General features: G+C 39.7%; 2 protein-coding genes across 2 annotated transcripts in view; one reads left to right on the top strand and one right to left on the bottom strand.

The window, feature by feature from the left end:
* Positions 1–13,299, top strand: part of SKAP2 (src kinase associated phosphoprotein 2) — a 513,964-nt gene that overhangs the window by 266,314 nt on the left and 234,351 nt on the right. The gene's annotated exons all lie outside the window — the stretch shown is intronic.
* Positions 5,308–13,299, bottom strand: part of SNX10 (sorting nexin 10) — a 34,040-nt gene continuing 26,048 nt past the window's right edge. The window contains exons 6-7 of the mRNA XM_088519724.1: positions 5,957–6,172; positions 5,308–5,521 (exon numbers count right to left, since the gene is read on the bottom strand). Of these exons, the coding sequence (XP_088375850.1) occupies positions 5,443–5,521; positions 5,957–6,172 (295 nt within the window). The 3' untranslated portion in view covers positions 5,308–5,442. The remainder of the gene's footprint in view (positions 5,522–5,956; positions 6,173–13,299) is intronic.

The following is a 13,299-nucleotide window of genomic DNA, read 5'->3' as shown; positions in this document are numbered from 1 at the left end:
TGATGGCAACTGAACCCAGCTTGCTATTTTTTCACCATTTCTACTCTGAAATTTGCATATTGCACATAAACTAAACAGGCCTTCTGTATTTGCAGAAGTTACAAAATATCCGAAAGACCTTTTTCTTCTGAAGCTTTGAATGTATTTGTTTTTCTGTATAGTGCTTTTGCTTTGCTTTCTGGTTAACCATTAAAGAATAAAAGCAGTGTAAGAATCTGACAAAATGCTTATCTCAGATGATGACTATTTACCTATAAGTAAAACATAGGGAAGGGGAGTGACCATTAAAAAAAAAAAAAAAAAACTTTAATTTTGCAAACCATGGGCAACACTGAAAAGTGTTCCTGGCAAAGCATGCAAGAAATAAAAGATGTTTTAGAAGGCAAAACCTTAAAAAGCTTTGTTTTGCTGCTTCAAACAACGCTAAGCCTGAGCATATGCTGGCATATTGAATTTAACATGAAAATTAGTTATGCTTGATCTACATTTTAACACGGGGCACATTTGAGCAAAACGTACAGTTGCCAGTAGAACCTGCACCAAGAAAAGCAAAGACAGAACTGGGGAGGTTGAGTCAGGCCTGTGCACAAGTGGAAATCACCAATTATTCCCTGTCTTTAGGGAAATATGATGTCCTTGACATACATGAAGATTTTTTATTTTACCAGGAGGCAAAGGATGTTCTTTGAAGGAGCGCAATCAAATTGCACTCTGCTGGCCTGGGGTTTCTTTTTGTTTTAATGATCATGGACGTTAACACTGTGATCAGGATTATTGGCGGACAATCAATCACAGGAGCAGCGGAAGGGCTACCACGGAGCTCAGCTCTGCGCAGCCAAGGAAGAAGGGGCAGTCCTTTTCCAAGGAGGATGTCTTTTGGCAAGGAGAGGTCTCCAGGAAAAAACGTGATGGACAGAACGGGCAAGGTGCGTGATCCTCCTTCGTTGTTTGTGGCCATGGGGAGGCCCCTCTTGCACCGCAGCACCCTTCTCCCGCGTTGTTTTTGTCCCCTGCTCTGCTCCATGCATGAAGACATTTTTCCTGGTTTGTTTTCCTGGTTTGTATTTATTTTTATTCCCTTTCCCTTTACGCCTTCGAGGCGGAGCAGGGCAGCTGATTACAAAGAAGGCAGTTTGACTCCAGCAATAGGTCTTCCTCACTAATCCTCACTGTCACGGAAATTCCAGCTGCTACAAGAATAAGAGGCTCAATCCATATTTGCCAGCTCTAATATGAAATCTGTCAGGGCCCAAATTAATGAGTTCCAAACTCCTTACATCACAATAACAGGTTAAGACTGGTCAATTAATTACACAAATCCTTCCCGACTCATTGTGCGCTTCCAGGCGAGATTGTGTCTTACATAAGGCGGCGACACGGGGGCCTTTGGGCTCGCCTCGTTCTGCGGAAAGGCTGCCGTTTAAGCGCGGCCCGCCTGCCACAGGGCCATGTTAAATGTCACGTGCTAGATTTGCACTTCTCTGTAATTGCTTTTGTTAAAAAAAAAAAAAAAAAAAAAAAGAGAGGAATGAAAAAAGGGAAAAAAGGGCTCGGCGTCGTTAGTGGGGTGTGGGGGGGTGGCAGGGGCCATCCTGGCGGGGTCTCGCACGGCCGCTGTCCCCGCGGTCACCCAAAGTGCTGCTGGTGGTGGTGGGGTGGGGGCGTACACAATAAACCGGGGAAAATACTTGGTAAACCGGGCACCAACGGCCGCGCCCCGCCGCCTCGCCCGCCCGCTGCCCCACAGCGCCCCCTGGCGGTTGAACGGCCGCTGAACGGCGGTTTAACGGCCGCCAGGGGCGCGGGAGGGCGGGGGCTGGCGCGGGAGGCGGCCGTTAGCCCCGCCCCCGCCGTTGCCAGGCGCCGCGGTTGCCAGGAGCGACCGGCCGCGCTACCTGGCGGGCGGCCCCGCGCGTGGGGCCCCGCGCGTGGGCGGCGAGGACGGCGGCGCAGGTGAGAGGCGGCGCCGCGCGGGGCGGGAGCCGCTGCCCGTCCCGAGCGGCAGGAGGGCGCTGCCTCCCCACGCGCGGCGCCGCGCTCTTCCCGGGCCTGCCGTAGGGCAGGAGGCAAGGAGGCAGAGGAACACGAACGGAATCATTTAGTGTTAGCAAGAGAATAGCGATTTTTCATGAAGTATTTAGGAAATATTGGAAATCCTGCTTTGCATTTTTGGCCTGCATTACTAAAGGAAATTACAACACTGGGAAAAGCCAGGAGAAAAGTCTCTGACCTCTGAACATCATCATCATCATCATCGCCACTGATGACGCTGCTCTAAGGAATATATAAAAACTACCCAGAAACATAAAAAAGTTTCTTTTACTCGCTTTATGTGCATCTTGTATTTTACACGAGTGACAAATTTTGTGTAACTATATAATTTAAATACAGTTCTAGAAAAAAAAATCAACATACTGCATATATATTTTTTTAAATAACTTGGACACATTTTGCAATGCTATAGGGTGGTACATTTAAGAGTATAAAGTTTCTTAGTTCTTAAACAACACTGCTGTGCACATGAACAATTTCCCTTCCAAAAGAAAAAATTTCTCTTCTTAAAAGTGTATTACAGTGGCATTTTAAGTAACAGGCTGCTTTATACTAGTTTACAATAGTTAAACATGCTGTACAATTTGACAGGATATATGGGAAAAGATATTTTCACTTGTTCACATTTTCTTAAAAAAAAATATATATACATATCAAAAATATTTTAAGAAAAGTAACTACACATGAAAAATCAAAAGGTGATATCAATACTCAAGTAAATCTCAGCATCTGATTTAAAGACAAGATTAAAATCATGTTTTATCTAGTTACATAAGTTATGCAAAACCAGAATATAAAGCTCTCAGGAAAGACAAAATAAATAAAAAGGACAAGGCTTTTGGTTATTTACGTGCAAATTGAAATCATTGTAATTGTATATAAATTAATAACAGTAATTAGATGAAATTGTAACTTAGGTACTAGCCTGTTCAGGGAAAAAAAAATAGCGAGCAGTATCAGCATTATTCCAACCTAAAAACTGAGAATCAAAATATCTGTGATGTTTTTGGAGTCAAAATAAACACCAGTGTTAACAACGCAAAATCTTTGAGTCAGGTAAGGCATTAAAAATATATTTTTTAATAGGAATGTAGAATTGTAAATGGAGAATTATGTAAATTTTACATTTAAATGTCCCCAATTAAAGAAAGTGCTAGGAAGAATTTATATGCACTTATATAGGTGGTAACAAAATAAAAGTGCTAGAACAGAGAATACTGCTCATTCTTTAATAAGAAAATAATCCAGTAGTATTTGCTAAACAAGTAACATTCATCAGAAAATTAAACAAATTTCTATCAAAGATGCAAAGAAAGTATTGTTAATTGTTCAGAAATATCAGTTCTGTGTGATAGAGAAAATAAAGTAACAACAGAACTATTAAAAACAAGTATTTAGCTCAGAAATATCATCCTCTGACACACAAACTCCTCAAATTAAGGAAAAAAATGTAACTATAAAGATTCTCCAATCATTTTATTTATGCATTTTAGTCAACTAGGACCTGCATAAGTAGGCCGAGAATTGTAAAGTGCTTTCACAGTCTGGCTCACCATTTTAAAACGAAACAAAAACACTATCCTATTATCAGATATGATCCCAGTTTGCTTTGATACTTTCCTCCATCTTTCACATAAATTTGCTAAACTAAATTATTTTTCCAGTAACGTAACAGCTTAAGGATCTGCTTGTCAAAACCAGCACTCTAGCTACTTCTAGGTATAACTTGCTGCTTTAAATAAGTGTTACAACCTATACATTAAAATAGCTTTGCTGCTACTTTGTACACAGGCAGAGCTGGTGAGAAATACATTTGTGCAATTCAATAAAACTGAGCAAAAGGCCACAATAATTTTACAGAAGTGCTACCATTAACAGAAAAAAAAAAAAAAAAGGAAAGGAAAGAAAGAAAACATAGGCTCGAAGTAGTTAGCCAAGAGATGTTATCCTCGGGCTATTAAAACACGTCTCTAAAATTACACAGATTCCCATCTGGATGCTTGAAAAAACATGCCCACACATGCCTAGCTAACCTTTATTAGCTGGCCATTTAATAATCTATTGTTTTTGTAATTCACAAATTTTAAACGTCCCTTCTTTGAAACCAGAAACAGAATTCTTTAAAAAAGCATCCACGTGCTGCCTGTAACTGCAGCTCTGAAGTTAATGGGAGCTTTGCTAGGGCGATCGGACCCCCTAGCTCTTTTTAATAGCAGTTAAATGTCAAATATAAATACAACACCAGAGTGAAACATATTCCATTGACAGAATCTGGGACAAGACACTATGCAGCTGCTGTTAACAATAAAGAACCAAATTGACGTTTAATCAAAATAAGTGTTGGTGGTTACAAAGTTGTGTTCAAGCCTGCCTTTTGTTTGTGCAAAAGTCAATACGCATTAACTACAGTAACACTAAAATCAGCAGCTGCAGTTATTCCCAAAGATTTGAGCACTGCACATTCATACAACGTGTTACACTATGTGATCTGCATCATCTCGGAGAAGGAAATACACTCTGTTTAGCCGATAGACTAAACCCTCTGTCCTGACACCTTCAACTATAGGTTCCTAAAGTTAGACCTGTAGGGTGAAGCCTTGGCCCTAGTGTGGTCGATGGAAAATTAATTCAGCCATTGGTTTTAATGGACATCATCCAGGATTTTCCCTGGGAATGTGCATCCATGATTCCCTGGGAACTTGGCCCCTTTAGAAGTCCTCTGAATTACACCATTTTTATTATTCCCAACTTATAAGCAGTCAGGCTTGAGAATTTTGGCATTTGGTTCTTATGCATGATAAAACCAAGCTTTCCATAAACATGAGAGAAAGACCAGAGGAGGATAAAAATATATCTCAAATTGTCAGCAGCATATAGTTTTTACAAATGTTTTTTGCTGATGTTGCTGAGCTACTTTAAAAAGTTAATACCTTGTGGGGTATGTAATTTCATCACCAATGTCAAATGACTTCTAAAGATGAAACCTCTCTGATGCAAATTACAAAAAGATGCTTTGAATATATTTGATATTAGAACTTTTAAGCTGAGGAATTAAGTTATCTTGATTTTCCAGATGTAAGACGTGCAGTCACTAAGGGAAATATTTTAAACTGCCATACGTTTCAGTAGAGCATTAGCCCAATGCAGAGATTTTAACAGTTGCAAAAACCTAAACTTACCGGTAGCATGTAAACCTCAATCAATGTACACGACAAATAACAAAGAAACAATATTGGGGTCTGTTTCAAAACTGAGACATACAGTTGCACTGACAACAACTCTTCTCAGGACACGGTATTTGCAGACCGTGTTTACGTGGGGCACGCAGCTAGTGAACGCAGCAGAAACCACTTTGTACTGTCCTTCAGAGGGCAACGCAGAAACAATTTTTCACGATTCTTCAGAAGCTGAGCTTGCTTTACATCCACGTGAAACGCTGTCATCACTTTGTCCAAGCCCGGAGGATGAACTGCAGAGAGGGGAGAGGAGAAAAAAAAAATAAAAGGAGGAAATTGGTTTTCACAACACACTCAAAGCCTGAGTAACAGAGGAGAACTTTAATTATCTCCAGTCACAAAGAGAGACAGGAAATTTGGACTTTTAATTAGCCATTTGGAGTGCAGTTGGATATTTTTTTAGCAAGATAATTTAAACGCGAATAATTCAAGTCTGACTAAATGAAATTCACATAATCAGAATGCAGATAATTGAATTTCTACTGCATTCATTAATTCAGTGTGGAGGTGTGTGTGAAGACTTCTATGATGAGCTGTCACAGCTCAATAAAATCTCAGTCAATTAATTTTTTCATTATCTTAGTATTACATCAACAAAAAAAAGTGAAGCATGCGCATGTATATGTATGTATATATAATCTCAGAAAGTAAGGAAATACAGAAGTCACCTCTCTGAATCTGAGTCCGCATCATTTTTTTCTTTTTTTCTTTCTTCATCTTCTATAGGAAAACGTCTGTTCAGAGAAGCAAACTTATGGATCGCATCAGCAACAGAATATTTGGTCTGTCCACATACACAAGCCTCCATATCTTCAGGACTTAGCTGAGTCTGTAAGAAGAGGTGAAGCCTGCTGTCCGAAAGCAATAATGCATTTTGTAGGATCCTTTAAAGAGAAAAAGAAAAGTCAAATGTAATTACATGGCACAAGTCATCTGTCCATAGATACGCATAAGCATATATTCTAAAGTGTTTTACCAGAACAAATTCTAAATGATGTCCTGCTTTTAAGTGTATAGAAGAATACTAAATCACTTAGAGAAGGTAATGAACATATTAAAATGATTAGGTGTGTGTTACTTTCTTATTACATTATTTGGAATTTTAGGTGAGTAAAACACGAAGTTAGTAGTTAAGCACATCTGTTATAAGAATAACTTCAAGGATGTTTCTTCCATTTAACCATCTGTTATTACCACATGGATTAATTAATGATTTTTAGGCCGTTGGTAGCATAGCATATACTCTCATGGAAATATGATCTGCATTTGAGAACTTCCTTTTTTTTTTTTTTTTTTTTTTTTTTAACTACTAAGTTTTTCTAAACATTAGATATCACCAATCTCTTTGGTAGAGGAAATAAGTGTCTACAGGCGTACAGGACTTTAGAAACACAAACATAAAATGCCCGGACTCTGAAATACTCATAAACAACAGTATTTGTATATATAAGCCAGAATTTATGCATATTTGTTAAAGTATGTACAGCTCTAACACTGAGTGAAAACGCCCATACTCGACTTTGATCTGTACTTAAGTACTGATGTACTTGAAACCGTTTTCAGGAAAGCTCGTACTTTTAATTCTAGTTAGATTTTTAAAACTCCATTCTCATCTCTGTATGCCTTCAAACACATTTAGCACAGAGTATCTGCTTACACAGAGGGGGAGTACAAAGCACAATACATTCCAGAGATAAAAAAAAAATTGTAGAGATACTTTTACATGGCCTGAGACCTGCGGATCATCAGCACTATTCTGAAAAAATACAACTCTGCTGATGATTTACCTACAGAAGGAATATTTTAATACATGTATCCTATAGCCATTAGCAAGCGACATGCAATTTTATTCACACGAGTGAAGTAACGTGCGGTCAGCTTGTGCAAGATAAGATACTACTCCATAGAAAATCACTAAAATACCCTTTGGCAAACCCAAACTAGCAAGAGTCAATATCTACCTATTTCTGATCGTTTATGTCACTGTAGTTGCCAAAAAAAAAAAAAAAAAAAAAGAAATTGCTACGCAACAGGATACAATGCTAATGTAAGAATTAGTTAAAAAAAAAAAAAGCAGAAAGAAATGATGCATTATATAGATACTGTGATTAAAATGAAATTTCATGATGTGTTTAGACTGTAACATTTTAAAAATATAAATATGCTCTGAAAACCATCCTCTAAAGTGGCCAACATTACAGTAACAATTAATATATCGAAAGATTTCTGGTTTTATCTAAGCCTATAAAATTCTGTCAGAACAAAATACATAATAAAGATATATTTAACTGAAAATGTGCATGTACGGACAAATATTCTACATTTCATTTGAACAGATAAATATACATTCACAACAAAATAATTCACATGTTGGTTGACATTCTGCAGTGAGAAAATACCTGCAGTAGCCCTAATGATCTACCAGGTGCATATGAAATAGCCTAAAAAGGACCAGATTCCACTACGATTCCACATAAACACTCTTTCATACCTAGATAAAGTCTTTTTACTCCTGCCAAATTCTCACAGCTTTACTTAAAAATAAACATAGCAAGCACAGTATACATTGGTAAAGTCAATGGACACACTGTATGAATACATAGTATGCTGAAAACCAACTTAGTCATCTAAGGGAAACTGCAAGTGTTGTAAATTCTGTGTTTTGAATCATTCCTGCACAAGTCCACACACCTCAACAGCAGTAGCTACAGGAATACAGTCTGAAAAGCCATCATTCACTGGCCGCAAAAAGAAGATTTCAGCCTTGACTTTTGGTAACTATAAACTCCCAAACAAGACAAACATCATGACAAGAAGTAGGAGAAAAAATACCATTCCACAGTAAATCCATGTTTCACAGTTTAAGTAGTCGTGGGAGCAAATTCTCTCCTCCCTCTCTTCCTCTTCTTAAAGGAGAAAAAAAAAAAAAAAAAAAAAAAACAACAACAACAACAACAACAAAAACCAGACATACTAGAGTTTACTAGCTACTAGTTTTCCCAAGCTTTTTGAGCAACAAAATGAAGGGATGTGCATTTCTGCAAATCTAACATTTCGTGTCTAATGCAAAGTAACACAGAAAAACCTAAGGCATTAACTTCTGCAAATGGCATTTAGTTTCACAGCAGACTTTCCTGTGCTGTACCTTCAAAAGTTTCCTGCCAGACAGTGAAAACACAAGTAACTAATTGTTCATAAGATCACGCTATATACTTACAGCTTTGTTGCTGTTTGAAATGTATTTTCTTTTCCTTATAAAATAATGGGTAATCTTTAAAATTGATTTTAGATGGTTTGAGGCATTACACCAGAGAAGTAATGAGCATTAATGTCAATGATATTGGACACAAATTCATTTTAGCTTTATTTCATGTCCAGTGCAATTCTACTAAACCTTGAACTGCCGAAGCACCGTTATTAACTCGCCAGCAACCTAACACACGGAACAGCAAACAGAAGTGATAAGAGTGCAGGCTGAGCAGGACCTCAAGGCTACTGTCCTCTTTCCGCAGCTATAATTCAGTTTCCAATTTTACTTTACACTGGGCTCGTTACTTCACAGTTATTTTCTCTTCTGCTTAATAGTGCCATCTGGAGGTGAAGTGAACGAAGAGAAACCAAGGGGAAGAAACAGAAGGATTCATTACATAATTTCATATGTACATCCATAATGGGGACACACACACACACCCCAAAGCATTTTACAAACCATTCAAAGGGATCTTGAAAGCCAATATGAACACCTTTCACCCAGTCATGCCCTTGAAACATCTCTCTTCCCTTTTAATTAAAAGACAACTTTTGCCTTTCCCCCCATCTGAACCAACAGGTCAGATTGCTTTTTAATTGCATCCTTCAAGCAATCAACATGGAAAATAAATCTGTGCTATCCATAAGCCTTATGTTTTGCTGTTCATAATACTCCTGTTTCAAGGAAATAACCATATATCTATGATTTGTCACCAGATGTTACTAATACAGTAGTTGCCCTCAAGGGCCTTCACTGTGTTCTGGGGATTCATTGTGTGAGGTGTTGTAGAGCTAGAAAATAACCATTTTGGCTCCAAGGATCTGAAAATCAAAATTGCAAAACATAACGTACAAATGAAAAAAAAATAATAATGTAGGAGGGAACGTGGTGTGTAATAACAGTACCACTCGGATGCCTTGGCACAGGCTAGCCCTATGTGCAGCACGAATTCAGCCAGTAGCACCCGCAGTGATTCACCAACAGCTTTATTATAGCAAGTGTCAATGCAAAGCTGCCGTCACAGTGATGTAAATCAGTCCTCCCTGCAATTGTGCTCGTGTTAGAGTCATGGCTCTCAGTGCTAATTCCTATAAACTGGCTGGACATATTTAAGAGAACAGACTTTCTATGCATGCCCAGAATAAGAATGAAAGGCTAAATCCTGCAAGTCTTTATCGTATCAGTAGTCATTACGTGTCAGAGATCTCACTCCTCTGAGCCAGACTGCTCACGTGCATAATGATTCCTTATGTGATTAAGGGGGCTGCAGGATAAGGCTCTACATTTGAATTAGAGATAATAAAATCATTTTTTATTCGTGGCCATGTGAATCTTTGTTTGTAAGCTTTCCGTAAATGCTCATGATCTCTAGACCTTTAAAGGAGGGCAGAAAATGTCAGTTGACAACCAAAAGAAATAACATAATTTTTAAGAAAATGCTGAATGCTAGTTGGAAAGTATTTCTCCTTCCCCATGTTACAGCAAGAGCACTTACAAAAAGACAAAACATGTGTTTTGTCTTATTTGGACAAGGTCCAAAATCTGGCTTTCTTCAACATGATTTTATTAGGTATATTATACACTGTTCTGCTGGAGGAGAACAACATATGGCTGAACAGTACAACTTAATCCTAACTAAAGATTTCCTGTATCTACTGTAACCTAATACAATGACAGATGCACACTTGTATGTGTGTGGAAGGTTAACACTCTGATTTTGTTTTCAACAAATTTACTCTGCCCATTTACATCATATCATGAGAGAGGAAAAAAAAAAAAAAAAAAAAAAAAAAACTTGAGAGACACCAGATCACAGCCTGTGCTGTGGTGCCCTCTACTGAACATCCGCTCCCAGCAAACACGGGCTTCAGCCCACAGTAAACAAAGCTCCATTTCCTCCCTTTACAAAACCTACTGTGTTTCCTCCTTTTTTTTTTTTTTTCCTAAACAGAGGAAATGTTACTGATAGCAAGCAACTGTTAAGACTCCGATAACAAATACACTTTAGAAAAAGAACTAGTAACTAAATGCCTGCTAAGTATTAACATGCCTGCTTTGTACTATGCACAATGTAATTGGCCAAGATATTTTCACTTGAACCACATGATTTGTTAGAACGCAACTGTATTCAGTGAAAGCAAAATACCAGCAACAGGACTGAATACAAGAAGCATTTCAATCAGTTTTGTTAGTGTTCTAATAAGCAAATACGAATTATCTTATATAAAGGTAATCCAAATCTCAGCTATACCTGGAAAAAAAAAAAAAAAAAAAAGTGAAAGCAAAGAGAGTCATACAGAACCTAACAATAAAAGTTTGCTTTGATTTTAGCCTTCAATTTAAGAATAAGCTTTTCCTGTGAATTAAAACACATTCTCAAAAGCACCAGAATACTTACCAAGAAAAATGCATCATTTTCCTTACTCTTACAAGGTAATTCATAATTGAAAATGGGGTAGCTGACTTCTGTTAATGCAAATGAAATATTAAATTATACCCCGACAAGAAGTGAGCTTTACAGCTCTTCATCATTTAGAGCGATAATAACAGGCCAGACGAGCAGTTCTCACCCTGCTTTGTATGGTAAAGACAAACAGAATGGGGAAAAAAAAAATCCAGATTTCAAGAAGCCATCGCTTTGCTGTAGGCTCCTGAGGGTTCAATGCCCACTGTACCGTGTTTGGCATGAAGAGGCTGCCCAGACCCCAGGCTAATTCTGGGGGGATAGGCGGAGAAAGGAGAGCTCTGCTGCTGCTGTCCACGTGCAGGTGACAGGTAGGTACCCGGGGTCAGCGGCAGGAACTGGATCCTGCCAGTCCCTTCCACACCACAGCGCAATCCTAACTCAGGGCTTGCGGCTGCTGTAGCCTCCCCGCACAGCCACGGATGTGGCGCTGAATTGGGAACAGTTAAGACCTACATTTCATTTTCAAATATGGTCTGGATCCTGATGCTCTCATACGGTACCAAATGCCGACTGGAGCACAGGCTCCTGTATCACCTGTAAAATCTTACCTATGAGCCTCCTCTTGGGCAACATATATAGGTGTGAAACAGCCTCACGTTAACCGCCAACAACTGCGGCACGCACAGCACCGACACCGAGACATGGCGCTGTCACCGAGTCACACACAGGCAATTCCATGGAAATAAATCATAACCTGCGGTTCACATTTTTGATAAAAGAGGGGTTCGGGGGCAAAGGAAGACATGAGGGCAGCGCAATTCCGCCGGTAAAACCACGCCAGCCATGAGGAGCAGCCCGTGCGACATGGCGGCCAGCAGAGGGCAACGGCCCCGCGGCACCGCCAGGCCGGCCCCTCACAGCCCAGCTCTCCCGCCCCACGTTCCCGCAGCTCTTCCCCTTCCCCGGGCACAGGGAAGGACCCTACGTTCAAACGCTTCCGTCAGCGCCTCACGACACAAATGCCTCCTCGCCTGCTCTCGCGCGAACAGCGGCAGGGCAAGATGCTCAACGCGCCACCGTCTTCCCGTCAGCACCCATTTAAAACTACGTGTATCCACAAAACTGGAGAAAGATATGTTTTGGGAGAGTATTTCACTGTGGTTTGCCTTTTGAAGCACAAATAGTAAGTATTTGGATCTTGAAATATTATATATCCCTACTGGATTGGTCTGCCATTTTTAAAATCACTCTCATTTTAAAACACATTGCTCCATGTGACATGTGCGTTTGTCACATAGCGCACACACAGGGCCCTGAATTACTACACAAATGTCTGATCATCAACATTATCAGCTCTAGAAATGCAGTCACTCTCTCCCCCACAAGGTAATGAAAAAAACCCTCTAATCCTCTTCCACCTTCCTTTCTCCATCTTCCATGCCCTCACGTTGTATTCACTGACTACATTTCTGCCCACAGATGCTAAGTGTAAGTGCACACAGAAATGCTTTTCCTGTCATGGTTAACTCTCCCTGCCTTCAGTTGTTAAGCCTACTGCTAACAACAGAGGTATCCCCAGGACCAATTCTTTCTCTTCTGTAAGGGAAGCCTATGTAAAATCAGAACATATAGACTAGAAAAACAGTGGGTTCAAGTATTCCTCTGCCCACTCACCATGAGCCTCAAAGCCTACTTAAATGATTTGCTTTCTTCCTTTCTGCAGACAACTCTGATTCATGAGAATGTTAATACTGAAAAGGAGTGTCTTTACTGTCAACATCTTCCCATGCCTTTAACCCAAGTGGTGCCTAAAGAGAGCTTGCAAACCGACTCGTGCGTAATTCCTACCATAGCAACTGTGCACAGAGCTGCACTCATAGCAGCACTTGCAGGATATTAGGAAAATGGCAGGGAAAGCAACAAAATTACCCCGACAGGATCTCCACACCACTGCAGACAGTAAAACTGCTACACCAGCGTGACTGAACGACGCGACGCCAAAACTAACACTACTCTCTTGTAACTCAAGTCAGTCAGGCTAAGGTTTCACTGCTCATTTATTACAGTTTACACCAACCCTTCACATTCACAGAGGAATGATTTTCTATAAGCTGCAGCTGTAGTAAAGGTGATCACGGCTCCCAGAGCTTTCTTATGTTGGTGGGTATGGTAAACAGAGTAACTGCCACCATAGGAAATGTTTGTGTTAGAAGATCTCCCTGCAGAATTTTAGCCAGAGTTTACTAGAGAGACCTGGACACTGAATTCCCATTACTATGAAGAGAAGTCTCATTTGTGTAATTCCTGAAAGCTGTAAGTAGACATCACCATGCAAGAACTTTCAACCTCAATAC

This window comes from Tinamus guttatus, unplaced genomic scaffold, assembly GCF_059628265.1.
Source record: "Tinamus guttatus ecotype Peru unplaced genomic scaffold, ASM5962826v1 Tinamus_guttatus_pri_ptg000067l, whole genome shotgun sequence".
NCBI classification, from domain to species: domain Eukaryota; kingdom Metazoa; phylum Chordata; class Aves; order Tinamiformes; family Tinamidae; genus Tinamus; species Tinamus guttatus.
Note: the sequence above shows the minus strand (reverse complement) of the source record. Positions and strands in the feature narration are given on the sequence as shown.